This window comes from Notechis scutatus, chromosome 4 (genome assembly GCF_049901735.1).
Source record: "Notechis scutatus isolate UNSWTSFEM ecotype Mainland chromosome 4, rNotScu1.2, whole genome shotgun sequence".
In the NCBI taxonomy this organism is placed as follows: Eukaryota; Metazoa; Chordata; class Lepidosauria; order Squamata; family Elapidae; genus Notechis; species Notechis scutatus.
The window spans coordinates 87,702,755-87,724,435 of NC_142012.1; the positions used below are offsets into that span (position 1 = coordinate 87,702,755).

The 21,681-nt window shown below is 38.9% G+C and overlaps 1 protein-coding gene across 1 annotated transcript in view; it reads right to left on the reverse strand.

The window, feature by feature from the left end:
- The window catches only part of CTNNA3 (catenin alpha 3), a 767,102-nt gene that overhangs the window by 739,478 nt on the left and 5,943 nt on the right, over nt 1-21,681 (reverse strand). The window contains exons 2-3 of the mRNA XM_026672790.2: nt 16,889-16,999; nt 12,871-13,063 (exon numbers count right to left, since the gene is read on the reverse strand). Coding sequence (XP_026528575.2) covers nt 12,871-13,063; nt 16,889-16,999 — 304 coding nt within the window. The remainder of the gene's footprint in view (nt 1-12,870; nt 13,064-16,888; nt 17,000-21,681) is intronic.

Here is a 21,681-nt window from a genome sequence, read left to right on the forward strand (position 1 = left end):
TTAAAATATTAAGATTGAGATTGCCACACATATTATGGGGCTAGGTGGGTTTACAGCATATTTTAACAGCAATTTTTAACCCCATCCTGATAAAAATATTGTAAAAATCTTCAATGCCAACCTTAAATACACTAGTCCAGTGGTAGCTAACCTTTTTCGGCTCCTGTGCCGAAAATTATGCACAAGCTTGTGTGCGCACACTCGTGTGCCAGCACCCAGAAGGGAATGCACGCAGGGGGGGCCACACCCTCTCTGCATGCACGTGCGATCCCCCATGCACTGCACATCTCTGTGCATGCGTGCACATCTCCAGCGCATCCCACACCCTGCACATGTGCGCCAGATACCTGACAATCAGCTGTTGGGCGGGCAGCACACACACATGCACAGTGGGGCTCTTCTGGGAGACCTCTCACGTGCCTGCAGAAGTGGCTCTGCATGCCACTTCTGGCATGCGTGCCATAGGTTTGCAATCATGGCACTAGTCAACAGCGAAAATATGCCTCTGCCTTAGAACTGAATGGGGTGCGATGGCTCAGCAGTTAAAGATGCTGAGCTTGTCAGCTGGAAAGTTGACAGGCCAGGTTTGAGGCCTGAGAGCCACGTGACAGGTTGAGCTCCCTTTACTTGCCCCAGCTCCTGCCCACCTAGCAGTTCAAAAGCATGCAAATTCAAATAGATAAATAGGTACCACTTCGGTGAAATGCGAACAGCATTTCTTGTGCCTCAGAATATAATTATATTGGCCACAGGACCTCAGAGGTGTCTTCAGGCAACACTGGCTCCCTCAGGTAATAAACAGAGATGAGCACACACACACGCCCAGAGTCGGACATGACTGGACAGGGGAAACCTTTACCTTTACTTTAGAAATGTTTAAATTAAGTTCTTAAAGCAATACTTCACATCCGTCACTCATCTTCAAATTCCCATACTCAGAACTGAGCCGCATTTCTTTCAGGCCCCACCAGAAGCTTTGCCAATTCAGGTTTTGCCTGAATTTTTTTTAAAAAAATGGAGTTCAAGTCCCTGGTCCACTTCACCCTACTGGACAGGTTTTCCTCATCCCCAGGGAAGCCAACTGCCTCTGATTTAACAAACGGTGACTTCTCACTCTTGGCAATATTGTCACTCAACCTAGATAAAGTCTTAATGGAACAGAGGATTTAGAATTTCATTTTTATTTTATTTATTTACCCAATTTAGAGACTGCCCATCTCACTCTCAGAGCAACACTGAGAACGTTTTTCAAATGTGGTAACTTTAAGATGTGTAGACTTTAAACACTCCGAATTCCCTAGCTAGCATGCTGATTTAGACCTATAAAATATTTTAGACCTATAAAATTCATCCATCCTTATTATGTTATAATGGCAAGTTCTTTACAAATAACTCTATAAAACCTTACGCATCTGAGATTTTTTTTAACCTTGGCTTGAATTGGCACACATATTATTGAGACTACACCAGCCTCCTGTTCAACAGCCATAAGATTACATGCTCAGATACAGCAGCTCGGTCATTAACCTAATGTATTATTACACTATCCAATGTACTACCCAAGCAAGTGACACTTGCAACCTGATTGTAAGAAACTGTTATTGTCTTTCTGATCAAGAAAGGGAAGGGAAGTAAGCAGAGGGTACCCCAAGGTTTTGTCTTAGGCCCAGTACTCTTCAATATCTTCATAAATGATATAGATGAGGGAATAGAAGGGAAACTCATTATATTTGTAGATGACACCAAGTTGGCAGGAATAACCAACACCCTAGAAGATAGGCTAAAGATCCAGAAAGACTTGACAGATGTGAACACTGGCCCCTATCTAACAAAATGAGATTCAATGTAGATGTAAAAAAAGTAAGGTTTTATACCTAGGCAAGAAAAACCACAGGTATAGAATAGGTGGAACCTGACTAAATAGCAGTAATGTGAGATGAATCTTGGAATCCTAGTGGACAATCACTTAAATATGAGCCTCATGATGCATCTCAACAGATTTTACTCCAGTTGTAACATTAACTGGAGCAAATGTCACCACCATGCCTGGTTTTAGAATGCCAGTTTCCACACAACTGACTGGAATGGTACCAATATGAGCCAGCAATATGCTGCAACTGACAAAAAAGCCAATGCAATCCTAGGCTGCATTGACAGGGGGATATAATCAAGATCGCATGAAGTGCTAGTAATGCTCTATAAAGGCTTAATAAGACCCCACTTGGAATATTCCATCCAGTTTTGGTCCCCATAAAACCATTGAGACTCTGGAAAGAGAACAGAGGTGAGCAACAAAGAAGATTTGGGGGCTGGAAGCTAAAACAAACAAAAAACAGTTGCAGGAATCGGGTAGGTCCAATCTAGTGAAAAGAAGGACTAGGGGTGACATGACAGCAGTGTTCAAATATTTGAGGAGCTGCCAAAAAGAAGAGGGCGTCAATCTATTTTCCAAAGCCCCAGAAGGCAAGACAAGAAGCAACGGGTGGAAACTAATCAAGGGGAAAAGCAATCTACAACTAAGAAGAAATTTCCTGATAGTGAGAACAATTAATCTGTGGAACAGGTTGCCTTCAGAAGTTTTAGATACTCCATCACTTAGGTTTTTAAGAAGAAATTGGACAGCCAGTTGTCCAGAATAATGTAGGGTCTCCTGCCTGTGCAGGGGATTGGTCTAGAACAGTTGTTGTTAACCTTTTTGTTGTTGCAGGCCGAAAGTGTGTGTGTGTGCACGTGCACGCATGTCTGTACCCATAATGCAATGCGTGCATGACCCTCCCCAGCGCCTCCCCCTGCCCCTCTGCGCATGCATATGCATCTCTCACATGTGCCCTCCCCCCTGTGCGCATGCACGGCAGATACCCCAAAATCAGCTGGCTGGCAGGAGGTGCGCGCACATGCACAGTGGAACTGAGCTGGGGCGACGGCTCGTGTGCTGGCAGAGATGGCTCTGTGTGCCACTTCCGGCACACGTGCCATAGGTTCCCCGTCACGGGTCTAGAAGACCTCCAAGGTCCCTTCCAACTCTGTTATTCTGTTAACTTCTTTCTGCAGGACTTAACTTGTCACAGAGAAGATAGGATCGACTTATTCTCCAAAGCACTGGAGGACAAGACAAGAAGTAATGGGTGAAAGCCTTTTAAAGAGAGATTCAGCCTAGAGAAAGAGATTTTTTTTCTTACAATGGGAACAATTAATCAGTAGAATAGCTTGCCTCCAGGAGTTGTGGGTGCTTCATTACTGGAGGTTTTCAAAAATAGACTGAACAACCCTTTGACCAGGATGGTATGAAGTCCCCTGCCCCTCCAGTCCTATGAGTCTATATTCTTGGCAGCCATCATAAAGCTTGTCAAGGTCCTAGCAAAATAGATGGTACTATAATAACTGTAATATGGCTTGCAGAAGTTAGTTGATACCCCATTTTCGTTGTTGTTCGGATTTGGTTCTTCTGTATTTCAAATGTACCTGCATTTTGCTGATCTGAGAGAGACAGAAGACAGACTTTAAAATAAAGACTGAGAAGCTGAATTTTTTTTTACTAATTTCTACCTTGCATTTCACTGTGATATTTTTGTTTCTGCAGTAATATATGTGTTGGCTCATTTCAAAAAGCTAAGCAAGAATAGAGCTGGTTGGAATTTGGAAGAGAGACCTCTGCAACCTCCTAGAGCTGTAATGTAGGCTGGTAGTCAGGGAATCCTAGAGCAGTGTTTCTCAATCTTGATGGCTTGAAGATGGGTGGACTTTAACTCCCAGAATTAAAGTAGCTGGCTGGGGAATCTGGGAGTTGAAGTTCACATATCTTCAAGCTGACAAGATTAAGATACACTATCTAGAGCAGGGGACTTCAAACTTGACAGCTTTAAGACTTGTGGACTTCAACTCCCAGAATTCCTCCTCCAGTCATGTCAGTTTAGGGACAGCTCTGGGAGTTGAAGCCCACAAGTCTTAAACTTGCCAAGTTTGAAGACCCTTGAGGAAATGCATACGGTTACCAGGGGTCAGATTTAACCTGAAGGATGTTTTTATATAACTTTTTCTAATCTTCCTTACATACCTGTTTTAGCTGTCCCTGGGAATGAGGAAGATGAGGCCAAAGCTACAGACAGGGTTGTCTCCTCCTAGGAGTCATAAAACTTTTGTTCTGTCAGGAAAACTGCAGCCCCCACTGCAGACCTTCAACTTAATAGTTGTAAAGTATCTGAATAATATTAGCAGCAACACAAACACCATCGTTTGCTAGCTAAAGAATTTCATGGGAAGATTTTCGGCATGAATATATACCAAGACTTCATATGCAGTTGTACCCCTCATTAAAAGTGCCCTCGGGCTGATTTAATTTTTCACATTGGTTCCCTGGAACATTGTCTGCTACTGTTAAGTTTTATCTGGCACTGCCATTTTATTTTATGTTTGCCTGTCATCATAAAGGAGGAGAGGGCAAGAGAATCTGTTCCTTTTTGATGAAGAATATGTCTGCCCATCTGTTGACCATCATCTCGTTGCAGAATTATTGATGTCCTCCTGATCTGGCAAGCTCTCTTCTTTCTAAGGGCCCAATTAGATACCCTGTTTTAAAAATAACATAATCTTGGGAGTTAGAGTGTGTGGAGGGAAACTGAACTCTCATCCTCCCGTGGTGAAGGAATACGCTCTCTAAAGGTGGTTATTGTATTTCAAGAGAAACCTTTATTGGCACTAATATGCAACCTTTTTTTTTCTAAGATGAAGCTGGAGAAGCTATTTACAACAGAAACATAAGGAAAGGGCAGAATTAAAATTGAAGGTGGACAAAACCATCACTTGTCTATTTTTTTCCCAGCTCATATTTTTACACACACACAAATACACACACATATATAAACACACTGGCTGGTCACTTATATAAAAGCGATAAATATTATTGCCTGTATTATTTGGTTTGAACTTTAGATTTAAAGTTATAAATAAATTCAACTCTTTGCAAATTAGATATGGAAGAATTAAAAGGATAAAAACACCAGTTTATATTAGAAGAAAACAAAGGTATTTGCCCAAATGTGTTTTTATTCTTAAAATGTATTTTTATTCTTAAAGATTAAAATCACTGTACCTTGGTTCCAGCTATCATTGTTCCAGCATTTCTGTGAGATGCATATGTATAAATCAATTTTTATAGATTTCCACTGCAGTACTCCTATTTTTTAATCTGAAATACAGCCTCTCACTAATATTTTTTAGTTTTAGACATATAAAAGCCTTGTTATTTTGTAGGACTGGCATCACATGCAAAAGGAAGCTGGGAAGACACATGGTAACAACATGGCCCTGTGTCCTAATATAAGAACTGCAGTGGCGCAATGGTTAGAGTGCAGTACTGCAGGCTACTTCTGCTGACTGCCATTTGCCTACAATTTGGCAGTTCAAATCTTACCAGGCTCAAGGTTGACTCAGCCTTCTATCCTTCCAAGGTGGGTAAAATGAGGGTGGGGATTGTTGGGGGCAATATGCTGGTTGTGTGAACTACTTAGAGAGGCTGTAAAGCACTGTGAAGCAATATAAGTGCTATTGTTCTTGCTATAATCATATTATTGCTAACTAGTAATTTACAGCATCTTCTAGCCTCACAATGATTGTTAAAGCAGCACAAAATCCATTTCATTTCTATTATCCAACAATACAGTAGTTAGAGAACTTCTAAAAGATACTGCATGCTATGAGGAGGCGTGTTGTCCTACTAATGCAATCAAAAGACATTTGCAACTGTACTGTCTTTCCTTCTTTACTGTTTGTTTTGTTTTGTTTTTTATAAACTTTTTAAGTAGACCTTAAAAATTAAAGTAGCTTGGAAAGATGTACATGTAACATAGAACATTTCCTTAAAATATTTGTGAAAAGCACACAACAATAAACTCATCATTTTTTCTGGAAACCATAGTTTTCATTTTGGCCAACATAGTCCACTTTTGATACACACTTTACAAATCCACCACATACTAAGGGGTATACAAAATGCAGAAAAAGAGCACAAAGAAAGAAGAAAAAGAACTGTAGACCAGGTGATCAACCTCAGGTCTCCTTGTGCCACATGCAGCATTCCATACTACTGGTAAGGACAATTGTGGTCATTTTGGAGACCTTTGGGCAACTAGGCCACAAATGTGCAATCAAAGCCCAGTTTTACCCCCAAGCATGTTCACCATTCTATGCAAGCCAGAATCTCTGAGCTAGAGACTCTTTGCAAACTGACATACTGTGCCCTCAACCCACCATTTAGGAGCTATACGTTGTATAATGACAATGCTCAAGAAATGCAAGAAATTGAAAAACACATCTCACTTTAAAATAACATCAGAGTCTCTTTTCTCTCTTGGGCTGCTCTTTTAATTCTACCTTCTTCTGCAATGTGGCTTCGTTGACTGAAGAACTGATTTAAATGCCATTCAATTACAGATAATAAGGGATGAAATAGAATTCTGCATAACACAATTGCCTGTTTAACTCCAACAGGTACCGTAGGCGCGTTCTTTCATCTTCATTTTATTCACATTTTTCATGCTCAGTTCTTATAGCTGGCTTGGCCTCCAGGAGCCTGGCTGGTCATCTCCTTTCCTAATATTAGTGCTAAGTTTAGACGACTTGTGTTGCTTTGGGGAAAGAAATAAATTGAACCAATCCCCTTTTCCATTTTTGAATCAGATATAAAAGGAGATTGCAGGAAGAAAATGGCACCTCCTATATAATCTTCTGTCCAGAGTAGCTATTTCACTTGCTTCGTTTTAAAGCTAGCTCTGCCTCATGTAACTCTCCTGTACATTTCTTTCATATAGGTATTGTCACTAATCCATAGTTCTTTGAAACGGGGAAGATGATCTAAAATATGGTACATTTCACAGGATGTCCAGCTAGTATTATTAAACAATAATACCCTTCCTGCAGGAATAAATCTAAAGATGTGGCCACAACAATGCCATTGAATCTCTATTTTATGTGTGTCACAATGTAGGTCAAAAAAAAAGGGATGGCAACATGGGATATTTAGCTGGTCAGATTGAAAGAAAACTCTCTAAAGTCCTTCAGAATTAGCCCCACTGCAGCTGATTTTGGACCCCCAACCCTGAATTGTCCCCAAATGAGCAGAGATAGGAAAAGAGCAAATAAGTCTATGCTCTGCAGATGCTGAGGTCACTGCTGAGACTGTGGCATCTTTTCTTTAATCGTACCCGATTGTTGCTGGACAGGCACATACATATACATGATTTTTTTCCCCCAATCAATGAAGATACTGGAAACAATTATACAAAAAGCCCTTGGTCTCTGTCTCTCAGCAGGCCAATCCTCCAAACCCAAAAAGAATAGGACCAATGGTGCCATGGTAAGAAGCTATCAAAAGGAAGACCCAGTTTCAAAGTGGACTGGACTGAACTGTGACATGAAAAAAATCCAGAAAACAATTCTCCACAACAACCCAACCCCATGGGAGAGGCATTCAGGTAATAGCTCACAATGTTGCTGGCTGCCCCATTCTAATCCCCTCCAGCCCACCTAGATCTAGGATCCGGAGCAGAGGATATGAAACCTGCCCCATACTTCCTAGTGCAGGAGTCTCTAATCTTAGCAACTTTAAGTCTTGTGGACTTCAATTCCTAGAATTCTGGGAGTTGAAGTCCATAAGTCTTAAAGTTGCCAAGGTTGGAGACCCCTGTCCTAGTAAACACACACAACACCAAAGGTGGGATTCTACCAGTTCACACCTATTAGCTAGAACTGGTTGTTAACATTCTAAGCAGTTCGGAGAACCCGTTGTTAGAAGAAATTACTGGCCTAATCCTGTAAGGAAGGCAGGAAGGAAACATTCTGGTGTTGCTTACAGAAACTGCCTCTCCGTTGACCCTTATTACATTCTTGGCAGGACTAGACTTCCTGTCTCAGGAACGTCTCTGGAGTTTTTTCCCCCTCCTTTGCTGGTACTTTGCTTGTGTGGAGTGACCATTCAAAGTTACAATGGCACTGAAAACAGTGACTTATTACCATTTCTCACACTTACGACTGTTGCAGCATCCCCACAGTCATGAGAGGCCAGGCGAGGAGATGCGTGCCTCGATGTGAGTGATATTGAGTTGGCCACATCCAGCCAATGACATGACCACCAAGCCATGCCCACCCAAGCCATGCCCACCACCTAAGCCACACTCACAGAAATGGTTGTTAAAAATGTTGAATCCCACCCCTGCATAACACATGGGCATGGCAGAGACACAAAGGACAAATGATATCTATTCCCCTGATTAGAGGCTAAGAGGCATACAGATGCACCCAGAGATGCAAACTATTACTTCCTTACACAAAAGGAAACCTATTGATAAAGGATTGAAAAGAATTCCCTAAACTCTTATTTTTTTACTTTTAAGAAAAAAATATTTTCTATAACAAAACAATCATTTACTCTCCAATGCCGAAGATTATATATGCTATGCGTCTAAGAAGAAGTAGAAAAATGTAATGTTATTCTTAAATTCAAAAGAAGGTCACAGCATGTCCTTCTTATATTAAATTTGGTTTCTCTTCCTCCCCCCCCCCCTTTTTTTTTTTTTTTTTTTGCTTTAACATAACAGAATAAAAACATAGAACAATGGTAAACTGGAGAGACATACAATTTTAGTGCTGTGTTTTACACTTGAAATAATACACATAGCTGGGTGAAGGAATCATATATCTAAAATTAACCTTGCTGCACCATCACTGTTTTTAAATACATCCTGGGGAATGATCTGGGAAGCTGTTTGAAACAGACCACTGCCTTGCTTGCCCTAGCCTGCTCCTTCTGTTCATAATTTACAATGCATTCCCCCTTTAGCTCATTCAACTACAGGCATCCTTGTAAAAACACACAAATCATTTGTACAGAATGCCAATAAGCCATGCATCATGGCTATAAACACAGGCCAGCCTAATATCAGCCACAGATCCCAATCATTGGGTGGAGGATGGGTTGTTAGCCAAGTCTTGAGAACCACAACTGAACTGCCTTGAAGAAGAACAAATTCAAGGTAGAGTTATAGCTTGTGCTTCAAGAAAGTGATTTTCTCATATCTGTCTATAATTGCCAAGCCTTGTAAGCAGTTTTGAAATTTACAAGGCACACGGAGTACTGGTAGCAGAGCGGCATCTTAAATATTTAACTTCCAGCTCAAACCTTCCTCAAGAATAGAGAGAATATAAAGTAGCCCACAGAGATATCTACAAAGATTGGTCAAAAACATCAGGATGGAGGGTCCATCTTTTATATGTATGGCTGGCATCTGACCTTATGGATCATACACCATACCCTGCAGACACTTCTGGGCAAATCCGATGCATATGTTTGAGATTGGCCAGTCAGTTTCCCAGGCTCATTCCCACCCAATCCATGGGTGACCAATCTATTTGAAATGGAAAATGGGAAAAAAGGACTTCAAGCCTTCCCTGTGCCATGGATTGTCTGAATGAGAGATCTTCCATTTTCCCACAAAAACCATTTTTATGCCAGAATACCTTGGGCCAGAATCAGTCTCCTAGAAAAATGGACTGCTTTTGAGAGACCCAAATGGGAAGCAAGAGATCTTCAAGCTGTAATAAGAAGCTGGGAGAGAGCCCATAAGAAACTCAGGCTTTGCTATCACTAGGTTATTTCCTAAATAAAACACTTTTTTCAGACAAGCATGAGCTTTCAGGGTTTTCCTTTTGTGGATAAAAAAAATTCTTGGTATACAGATTCTTTCTACTGAAAAAAGTACACACAAGCCACCATTTTGTCTTTTCATCAGCCATGTCGCAGAGTTTTATTCTGCTTGTGATCAATTCCAGCTTAATGTTCTAAGTATGTTATTTGGTAGACTACAGAGGAGGTATTCAGCAGGGTCTGACCAGTTCTGGAGAACCGGTAGCGGAAATTTTGAGTAGTTCAGAGAACCAGCAAATACCACCTCTGACTGGAGATTTTACAGTATCCTTCCTCTGCCACGCCCACCAAGCCACGCCTACAGAACCGGTAGTAAAAAAAAATGGAATCCCACCACTGGTAGACTAGCAGAATTCCCATGTTCTTTAAGCAGAATAATCCTTTTGTTCCTTGTTGTGGTTTCCGTTATGTGTGGGTGAAATGAGCACTGTGGAGCAGGAAAGAGATGTACAATATTAGCAGCTTGAGAGCCCTGGATGAATGCGGGCCAGTCACACTGTTAAGATCTACTGCTGCTCAGACATAGCAGAGTAAAGAAGTGAGATTTCAGCTTCTTCAATACATAGAAGAATCCTTATACAGAATGGATGGATGGATGGAGGGATGGAGGGATGGATGGATGGATGGATGGATGGATAGATAGATAGATAGATAGATAGATAGATAGATAGATAGATAGATAGATAGATAGATAGATATGGATCATTATCATCTTTTAATGACCCCATAATCCCTTGCGGGGTGCAGCCTAGGCAATTGAATGGAGCTGAGTGTTTAATGGACGGATGCCCTTCCTGTCACCAGTGCAGAGTTCTATTCAGCAGATATAATCTCAACATGCCCAGAGAGAGAAATATATATATTTCTCTCTATATACATATGGATGAGCCTCCCATAATATCAGAATGCTAGAAAAGTAAGATTAGAGATGACCACAATTAAGCCCAAATTATCACTGCTAGTCAAGAGAGTTGCTAAGTGAGTTTTGCCCTATTTTACGACCTTTTTGCCACAGTTGTTAAATGAATCACGGCAGGGTTTTTTGTTAGTAACGTGGTTGTTAAGTGAATCTGGCTTCCCCATTGACTTGGCTTGTCAAAAAGTTACAAAAGCTGATCACATGACCCTGGGTTAGAAGTACATGCCAGTTGTCAAGCATTCGAATTTTGATCATGGGACCATGGGAATGCTGCAATAGTCACAAGGGTGAAAAATAACTTTGAATAGTCAGTAAATGAATGGTTATAAATTGAGGACTACTGTTGTCACATGCCAATCTTAAGGAGAAGCCCATGTGATGTTTCTACCAAGCTAGAGAGGTTGTATGTTAAGAACACCATGTATGCATGTTTCAAATACAGACACACCACAGTTTATCCAGGGACTGTGGTTATTACCTGTATTTTCCATTAAAGCACCCAATCCCTATGCTCTGATTTCTCTGTGGATCAAGAACAAAACAGCAGCCAAAGTATCCTACATTTGTTCCTAAGTCATGGTGGCATTTGTGAGTTAAAGTTTATCTAAGAGTTCTCTTGAGATATGATAGCAATGAACTGCACACAAACTTGGCAAGGGAAGAGGTGGAACTCAAGCCACAGCTGCCATCTCCAAGCCCATATATAGGCATTTATTTATGGAAATAAATGCCAAGCATCCCAGCTATGCTTGAACAGTCCTAGCTAAGAAATGCATTAGTGATTATCCTGGGAATCTGTTCCAATCCACTTCTGCCTGTACAGTAATTAACATCTAGCTCAACAACTATTAAACAGTAGTTTGAGAATCCAAATGGAAATCTTACAACAAACAATATTGTCACCTTTACATCAGAGTCATTTACCTTTGGATCATACCAAGATTCCCTCAATCTGTGAAGGATGTTTTTCCCCAATGGCCATAAAGAAGTATTTCATTAGTAAAGGCCTTATAATACTATAGTGACCATATTTTCTTGGGAGGGAAATAAAAGGCAACCCCGAAAAAGGGACTAAACTGAAGACATACATACAGTAGAATCAGAGCGCTAGAAGGACCTCAGAGGTCAGACTTGAGAAAATATTATGAAGAACTTATTTCTCTGGACTGGGGTATATAACCAAGAATTTTTGCTATGAAATAAGATTAGCAAATAGTAAGGGTAGTAAATCATAAAGCATTTTTAAAGCAACATGAAAAAGATTGTACATGATATATTATAAAAAGAAGGGTGGTCTTTGATTGCACAACTGCTGCTTCCATCTTGACTTTTCACACACACGCACACACACATAGACAGACAGACAAGCACTCACACACAAGGATGCTCTGACATTGGCAAATACTACAATGAACACCCTTATTTTTTCTGTTCCCATTTCCTGTTCTTCATCTGCTCTGTACCACAACCTATAAATTAAGCACACTGGTGTATTCAGGCAATATTTGATGTATGGCCATAATTGAGCCTGCCTATCCCAGTTGTAAATCATGATGGTCGGAAAAAGGGTTGATCATGTGACCAAACTTGATTTTACAAACTTTTTTTGCAGCAATTGATAAGTGAACACTGTGGCCGTTAAACAAATGCCATCGAGTGGCTGAAGTTTGGTTATGTGACTGCAGATGAGGGGGAGGGGTAACCATTGGAATGTTGAATCTGGGGCATAGCTAGTCCCAGGGTAGGTCCACTTTAAATGGTTGCTAAGAGACCAGTCATAAGTTGAGGACTACCTATATTGTAAAATTAAGTACTGAATCTTTATATAGTAAAAGTAAACTAGAAAGTGATTTTGATTTTTTTTAAAAAAAGGGGAAGCCTAAATAGATACATGCTGCTAGTTTGATGTACAGCATGTCCCTTTATTTCGTAACATTGGTCCAAAAATTCCCTGCAACTGATCTGATCTTCGCACTCAGGATCTAGAAACAGGGATCCGGATGCATCTCCTGGGTAACTGGTGATCTTCCTTTTTATAGGGCAAATCTGATCTGCTAGCAAGTTGGGCTAAGCAGAGAAGAGCATAATACCAAACAGACAGACAGGTGTCTCTATTATTTTGGGACCTGAAAATTTTAAAAAAAATCATCCCTGGGCACAAAACAGAGGTCATAAAACACATTATTGGAAGAGGTAAAGAAAAGATGCAGCTGTTGAGGAAGTGATATTGTTGTCTGAGTAACAGCAGGCTTACTTTCTTTGCGAACCTCATGGAGAGCAGCATTCAGTTCTTCTCTAAGGACAGGAGCATCTTTGGCGATTTTCTCCCCTTTATCCAGCAAGTTCCAAGTAGCTTCTTCCACAGAAGCAAGAATTACACGAGCTCTTTTGGAACATCCTTTTTTCTTGCCAGAAGGATTCTGGGGGCAATTCATTAATGTGGTCACCTAAAACATAAAGGGAAGAAGGCCCACATCTTCATTTCTGCAGTTAAACATATCGCTCTGGGTCTACATCAAATAAAGAGGCACCGAGATATCAGCAGTGAGTGAGCTCCAACTTAAGGACCGTGTCAGCGTATAACAGTGACATATCCACATAGAATGAACAGGGGGTTATTTCAGGAATCAACGTATCTTATGCTATAAGCCATGTTTTGCTTAACCATGTTCCTGGAGATTTCAAAATAAATCTTAACAGAATAATAACAGACTTGAAAGGGACTTTGGAGATCTTATTGTCAAGCAAGAGACCTTATTCCATTCCAGACAAGTGGCTGCCCAGTCTCTTCTTAAAAACATCCAGTGATGAAGCACCCACAACTTCTAAAGGCAAGTTGTTCCAGTGGTTAGTTGTTCCCACTGTTACGAAGTTTGTCCTTGGTTCTAAGTTGCTTCTCTCTGTTTCTTGTCCTGCTTTCTAGTGCTTTGGAAAATAGGTTGATCCCCTGTACTTTGTGGCAGCCCCTCAAATAGTGGAACATTGCTATAATGTCACCTCTAAACCTTTTTTTGACTAGACTAGACATATTCAGTTCCTGCAACCATTCTTCATATGTTATAGCCTCCAGCCCCCTAATCATCTCTATTGCTCTCCTTAGACTCTTTCCAGAGTCTCTATATCTTTTTTATAATATGATAATATATGACAATATAATGTGACCAAAATTGGATGCAGTATTCTAAGTATGGTGTTACTAAGGCTTTGAATCATAATAGAGCTGGAAGGGACCTTGGAGGTCTTCTAGTCCAGCTCCTGCTCAAACAGGAGAACCTACACTATTTCAGACAAATAGCTGTCCAGTCTCTTCTTAAAAACTTCCAGTGATGAGGCACCTACAACTTCTAAAGGCAAGCTGTTCCATTGGCCAATTGTCCTCACTGTTAAGGAGTTTCTCCTGAATTCTAGCTTGTCCTTTATTAGTTTCCATTCATTATTTTATAAAGTGCTTTATAAAGTGATATTAATATTTCACATGATCTTGATTCTATTCCACTCTTAATACAACCTAGGATTCTGTTGGCTTTTTTGGCTCTGCCACATACTGCTGAGCTCATATTCTATTCTTCATCAGTACTCCAAGACCCCACTCACAGTTGCTATTATTGAGTCAAGTTTCACCTAATCTGTACATTTGAATTTTCTTTCCTAAGTGTAAAATCTTATTTTTTTTTCTTCACTGAATTTCATTGTGCTAGATAGGGCCCAGGGTTCAAGTCTGCCAAGATCCTTCTGGAGTGTTGACTATTCCTGCCAGTTTAATGTCACGTGCAGATTTGATGAAATCCTGTTCTATTCTCTCATCTAAATCATTTATGAAAACATTGATCCACATCGAATTCTAAGTCTTAAACCAGGGTTTCCCAAACATTTTACATCCTTTGCCCCAAATTACTTACCAGAAAGTCCTTTTTACCCAATGTAGTGGAACACTTCAAGTCAATTTAAATGTCCCTGTTGTAATTGGGTAAAGGATACTTGTGATTACCCAAAGAAAGATATGTTTACCTGATTTGGCGTAATTTACACAGTATGGGGAAACATTGTCTCAAACCATGGTTTCAAAACTCCAAACAGGCCAGCCAAATACCAAGGAGCCACTTTATAGTTTTGTGTGATGTGTGAATGCAGCCAGGGTACAGGAAGAGAGAATTGGCCATAAATTACTCCACTAAATTAATGATGCAAGAGGTGGTGTCATCTGTGAGCAACAAAATCTATTTAAAGTTTAATTTTGATTCCCAAGACAACTTTAAAGTTATCCACTGATTATTAAAATCTTTTCCTCACCTATGCTAAGTTAAAGGGAAATATGGTTTTTCATTTTAAGAGTCTCTTTTAATGAAACTATATTTTTTTAATATCTGAGGTGTGAAAACTGTTGGAGAGAAGTGAAATAGTATTTTAATAAAATAGCAAATTTACAACTGTCCTGAAATACAGAACCGGATTCCCCTTTTCACTTGGGACTTGTGAAATTGTGTAATTAAAATATGTCAGAGGAAAAACATCCATGCAAACTTTTCTAATTCATTAGCATGTCAGAATTAAAAAAAAATTGAGGTTCAAAATAAATCAAGCCTTTAAAGTGTACACTGAGGACTGTATATAAGAAGATTGAAATGCTTTGGAAAGAAATGTATTTATAACAGGCAGAGGCATAATAAACACAGCAGTTCCTGCAAGGATTAAACTGTATGTTGAACATTATCCTATGGGAAAGGAATGCTGAATGCTCTATAATTGGGAAGTTGCTGGCAAACAGATTAAAACAGCAGTTTTTGTAGTGGGTCATGTGGTCTACTCCCTCTGTAGATATACAGTAATGATTTTTAAAATGGCCTTATCTAAAGAAGAAAGAAGCCGAGTCCTTGGCAATATGGATGGAAGATAGAAGGTTTTAAACACAATAAAAGTAACTATCCAGGGTAAATCTATTGAATTTCAGTGAAACATGAAATTTTTCATAATTATTATTTTTTCATATATTCATAATTATTCATATTGTTGTGGGAAGTAATTTTCATAGAAATAACACAACATAGAATAGGATTTTTTTTATATAAAGCAAGCACTGTTTACAGCCAAGTACTCCAAAGTGATAAATATTAACCCCAAAGGTGGAAGTGACGGACTATTGTTGTGGTCATTGTTGTTGTTCATACTACTATTACTTAAAGTAGTGTTTCTTAAATTATTTTCGTATAATATATTTGGGGGATTGATGAACAATCTGAAACATAAAGGAGTTGATGAGCTGAAGTGCTTGAGGACTCCTGAGTTTAACGGATTAACTGATATAACTTAACTGATTTTGGAATAATCTATGAACATCAAGCCAAAATTATTCTTCCAGTCCTTGCTTAGGCCATAAAATGAAAGCTCATCATTTATTAATATCATGTCCAGGGAAGCATTGTGAATTCCAAACATACAGAAAAGCCTGTCCACCATCTTCAGGGAGCACGTCAAAAAAGGTCACATACATGCATTGAAGCCTCTCAATTTTTTTACATCCATCTAATGCACTGTTTGCCAACCTTAGCAACTTTAAGATCTATGGACTTCGACTCCCAGAATTCCCCAGCCAACCATGGTCTAATAAAGAGGTCTCCAAACTTGGCAACTTTCAGACTTGTGGACTTCAACTCCCAGAATTCTGGGAGTTGAAGTCCACAAGACTTAAAATTGCCAAGTTTGGGGATCCCTGGTCTAATAGTTGTAACATCAGATCAAACAAGTTCAAATTTAGTAACTTTGCATGTGAACCATTGTAGTTTAACTAATGGTTAAATTACTTTCATATTATTGTCATTATCACATTTCACATAGTTTTAGATTCCATTTTATTACCTAGATCAGTGTTTCTCAATCTCAGAAACTTTGAGAAGTGTGGACTTCAACTCCCAGAAAACATAGATTGCTCTTTTTGGAATTTACTCACGGATTCTAGTCAGGTTGTTTTATAGACGTAGTTTAATTTTGTTTTTGTTTTACTGTCCATTAAGATAGATTTATAAGTATTCACAGAACACTTCTGGACACAATGCTTGTACCAGTCTAAAACTGTAATAAACTGACTGATTAATATTATTGTCAAGCATGAGTTCATATATCATCAATGGGAACAGGTAGATGCCTAAAGATTCCTTTAACCAAAATTCAGTGTATGTTTTCTAAATTGTGCCAGATACCACATGAACCACACAATGAAAAGTGTTCCATGTTTCATTTCTCATCCCACAATCCACTTTCCTCTTGATGTGGTCTACCTGAATTATGAGGGGTTCCAGCAACTTCTCCACAGTATGCGTCTGAATCTGTAGATTCTGAGGATCAATTTTAATTTTCATGTGATCTGCTGCTGCCATTTTACCTGTAAACTAAAGAGAGTTTATTTTATAGTAGTGCTAGACAACTCATTGTTTCAGACATATTTCCTTACCAGATTCTTCAAAGCTTTCAACAAAGAGTTTCTAATGAACTTCACTGAAAAAGTTCTTAAAACTTCAGGGAGATATTGCCTTGAATTGTTTAGCACAGTGAAGCATCACCACAGGATATACTTTATGACATTTTGTACTAGGTCAGAAAATGCTTTATGATAATTTTAGGGGGCTAAGTGCAATTTTTTCATATTGTCAAATTTATTAACATCCTCTGAAATTTGAAGAAGGCAATAACCATAAAAAATTAACCACCGCTTGTGGGGCTTTTATCTTCAGGAAGATAAAAGACCAATTCCATCCCCATTCAGATGGAACTTCAAAAAATAATCTATTTTAGGACTGTTGTATTAACTCAAACAATACAAAATAATAAATTTGAAGGCACTCATCTATATAGATGAATGTTTTTTCAAGCTTGGTAACTTTAACAGATGTGGACTTCAGCTCCCAAAATTCCCCTGCCAGCATTCCCCAGAATATAGATCAATATTTGTTCTAAGATTGTTCCCAGGCTTTTTTTTTTCTTAAATAGCTGTCAAAATATAATATTCGTGCAAAAGTAGAATCAAAACTGGGACTACATCATGTCTGATTTCTTCACTGCAGTTTTTAAAATCTGCAATAACACATACGGTAGCATTTCTACTACCCATACTTACCCACTCGGCCTACTCAGGTCAAGGTTCATTTCAATTACAGTCTTTGGTTTGCAGAAGTGCCTTTTCTTTATTACATTGTTGGAACAAATTCAAATTATTTTATACAGCAATACAGGTCTCCCCCTCCCCACTTTTCATGGTAAGCATGATTTAGTTAATATATAAGCACGGTTGAAGCCAGTGACTGTGAAGAACAAAAGTGCCTAAAATTTATTGAAAAGAGAACAAAACCATAGACAATTCTTTAGAATAGAGCTCCAACAATTCCTAGCTGTTGTTGTTCCTAGCTGTTGTTAACAGTGGCTGGGAATTCAGGGGCTTGTAAGTCATCAGGACTGGAAGGCACCAGATTGGAGAGAGCTTAAATAGACTAAACAGAAAGAGGATTCACAATTAATGTGAATGATAAATTCACACTTATCATATCATATCTTGATTTTTCAAACAATGCAATAATATCGCACATATACCAAATTGTAATAATTATTTTATCCATTTTACTTATTTTATCCATCACATTCATAAATAAAATTTTGGTAGCTCACACACACAAAAAAACCCTCAATGCTAATGCATGTATGTATGTATGCATCACTTTTACTACCGGTTTCTGTGGGCGTGGCTGGATGGGCGTGGCCATGTGACTGGGTTGGCGTGGCTTTTTTTGCAGCCCCCACCTGTTTTTGGGAGCTTCTTAGCCACAGAGGAGCCTCTGTGGGGGGGGCGTTTTTGCTCCCCTAAGGCTCCTCTGTGGCTCTGGAAGAAAAGGAACAGACAGATATGTATGTATGTATGTATGTATGTATGTGTGTGTGTGTGTGTGTGTGTATGTATGGTATTCAGCTTTGTTCGGGTATTTTCCCATGTCTTTATAGTTGTGCTTTTAAAGTTGTAGCGACGTTTCAGCAGAATCTCATCTGCCATCATCAGGCTCATGCATTGTGTTCATCTTCATCATGTGTGTCAGGCTTTTGCAGCCGTTTCTGTTTTAAATTTGGTGCTAGCCTTGTGCTTTGTTTGAATAGTTTTGAGATTGTTAGAATAATGGCTGTCATAAACAAATGTCATAAAACCTAAAACCTGAACTGTGGGATAAATATTCAAATTCTTAGAATTTGACCAAGGAACTCATATCCAAAAGGGGCAGGCAATCTCAGCAGGTTTGTACAATATATAGTATTATTTTATACTACCCACTCAGAAACGTATGTGGTATATTCTTCAGGTGATATCTCCAAGTGAAGATCAACTATATGAAAAAATGCAAAAATGCTTGCTATCTTGATTATTTGTAACTTTTGCAGGGACTTTCAAGTGATCTCGTGGATCCTGCTTCATTGATTGATTATATGCCATCAAGTCTTTTTTGACTTCTGGTAGCCACATCGGTTTTCTCCATAGCAATCTATCCCTACCCTGATCCTTCAGGTCTCATCACCACTATAACTGAGTTCATCCAACTTACTGCTGATTATCTTTTTCTCTTTCTTTCCACTTTTCCAGCATTAAAGCCTTTCTGGAGAGCTGGATCTTTGCATAAAACGTTCAAATAGGATAATTTAAGCCTGGTCATTTGTTGAGAAATCTGAATTGAATAATTTGATGGTCCATTGGCTTGTTTTCTTGACAGGCCACGGTATTCTCAGGAGTCTTCTCCAACACTAAGTTTCAAAAGTGTCAATGCTCTTCCTTATCCTTCTTCAAAGTCCACTTCAGAGTTAAGCCTTCCTTTTTTTTCTATTTTCCTGTAGAGCTGTGCATACTTTGAAAATGATTTAGAAAAAGGTTTTCAGACCTCATACAGCATCTTTCTGTATGAGCCGTGGTGGCACAATGGTTAGAATGCAATATTACAAGTTAATTCTGCCAACTGCCAGGAGTTTAACCCTGACCAGCTCAAGGTTGATTCAGTCTTCCATCCTTCCGAGGTCAGTAAAATGAGGACCCAGATTGTTGGGGGCAATATGCTGACTTTGCAAACTGCTTAGAGAAGGCTGTAAAGCACTATGAAGTGGTATATAAGTCTAAGTGCTATTGCTATTGCTTTCTCCTACATGTTAGTGCAGTCCAATTTGTTTCCACGTTTCTGCACTTTGATGAAAACAATGAAGACTTAGAAAAACTGACAAAGCAGTGTAATCCGTTAGCCAAATTGTTTTGACCTCAGTTTCAGTCCAGCTGTCATTAATTCCAGTCCTGCCATTCTTATACTTGTAGTAAAACAGATACAACATTTGACTCTATTCTCAGTTCTTAATTACTTTGTTTCTCCAAGCACAGTTGTATTTAGTTTCTTCCTCGTTGAAAAGATCCTCAGACAGTGTTCTGGCCCTCCCATTATCCTTGATATATATCCCGCATCCTAGATTGATCCATATAGTCAAAGATGTTGCTGTAATAATAAAGCAATGCTAAACCATCTTGTATTATCTAATTCTTTCCATTAGCCATCTTTATCTTCTTATATTACTTCTCATTAAAAAAAAACTGAAGTGATTAGCTATCAAATCTCACATCCTTCTTCCATTTGTGAAATCTACATGTTCATTTAATATTTTTCTTTCCTTGTAGGGCTCTATTCTTTGATCTTAAACAACTCTTGTCTGCACAAAGAATAAACACAGTGATTCAGTGATTCTCACATTCTTTTGCAGTTCTCTTCTCTGGCATACATATCCATTGATCTTGTCCAATCTTTTGCCACACATTCTGTACCCTTCAATGGGGCAGAAAGAATATTACAAAAATGTGGAGGGATGATGTAAGGCAGTGTTTTTCAAACTTAGCAATTTTAAAATGTGTGGATTTCAACTCCCAGAATTTCCCAGACAGCTGGCTGACTGGGGAATTCTTGGAGTTGAACCCCATACATCTTAAAATTGCTATGTTTAAAAACACTGGTGTAAGGAATACCTGCAAAGCTTCTCTAGCAATGATGTGCAGTGTTAACTTTGGACATCAAAATCAAAAACACTCTGCAAGACTTCAAATATGTTTTTTTTTTTCCTATGGCCAACGTAAGTATGATGCGAAAGTGCACAAAAAGCCAAATCAGAATCTATTTGCTTCTTCCAAAGGTAAATATCTATCTGACGATGAGCTGGGTAAGAGACTGCCTCCTAGAAGTTTGTTTCATTTAAATTAGCCAAAATTCATACAGCCTTTATGGAAACCCAACTAAGTTGCCAGCCTTCAAAGAGACAGAAGAAATAAAATCCTTAACCTGCTCAATTATATTTACCATTATTCAATACATTATAATTATTCTCATAAACGTTCCATGTGCATATCCTTGTTACTCAAGGGTTATTCTGCACATATCATAACATTAATTATGGGCCCAAAGAGATATTGAGAATCAGTGTGAATATACAGTTTCATATTCAGACAGCTGATTGCAGTGTATTGTTAAACTACCATTGGCACAAGAACAGTCAACCAGTATATCCCAGATAACATGGTTGGATGGAACAAACTATGTTTCCTGGTCTATGAAGTGCAGCCTACTTCTGCGTAAAGACAGATTATGGACTGTAGTTAATAGTCCACTGGATGTAACAGCTTGGGACCCATTGAATGATGAAGATAAAAAGAAAATAGCTGACTTTAACCAGGATAATGAAAAGGCGCTTTGTATAATTGGACTGACACTGAGAGATCAGCAGCTAGTCCATATTCGTGGTAAAGAATCTGCTGCTAGATGTTGGGACATTTTCTCGGAGTTGCATCAAGTTTACATCATTCTTCTTTGGATGAAACTTATGATGATTATGTGTCTTCACTGGAAGTTTTAAACAGAGATGAACTTACATTGACTGGCATAACTGGAAGACTGTTAGAAGAGTCAAGAAGAAGGCAAGATAGAAATCAACTAAGAGAAAGACAACCACAGGAAGAAAAACTCTTCAACTGCCTATATTGTTAGAAAATGGTTTTTTGTTTTTTTTTTGTGGGGCT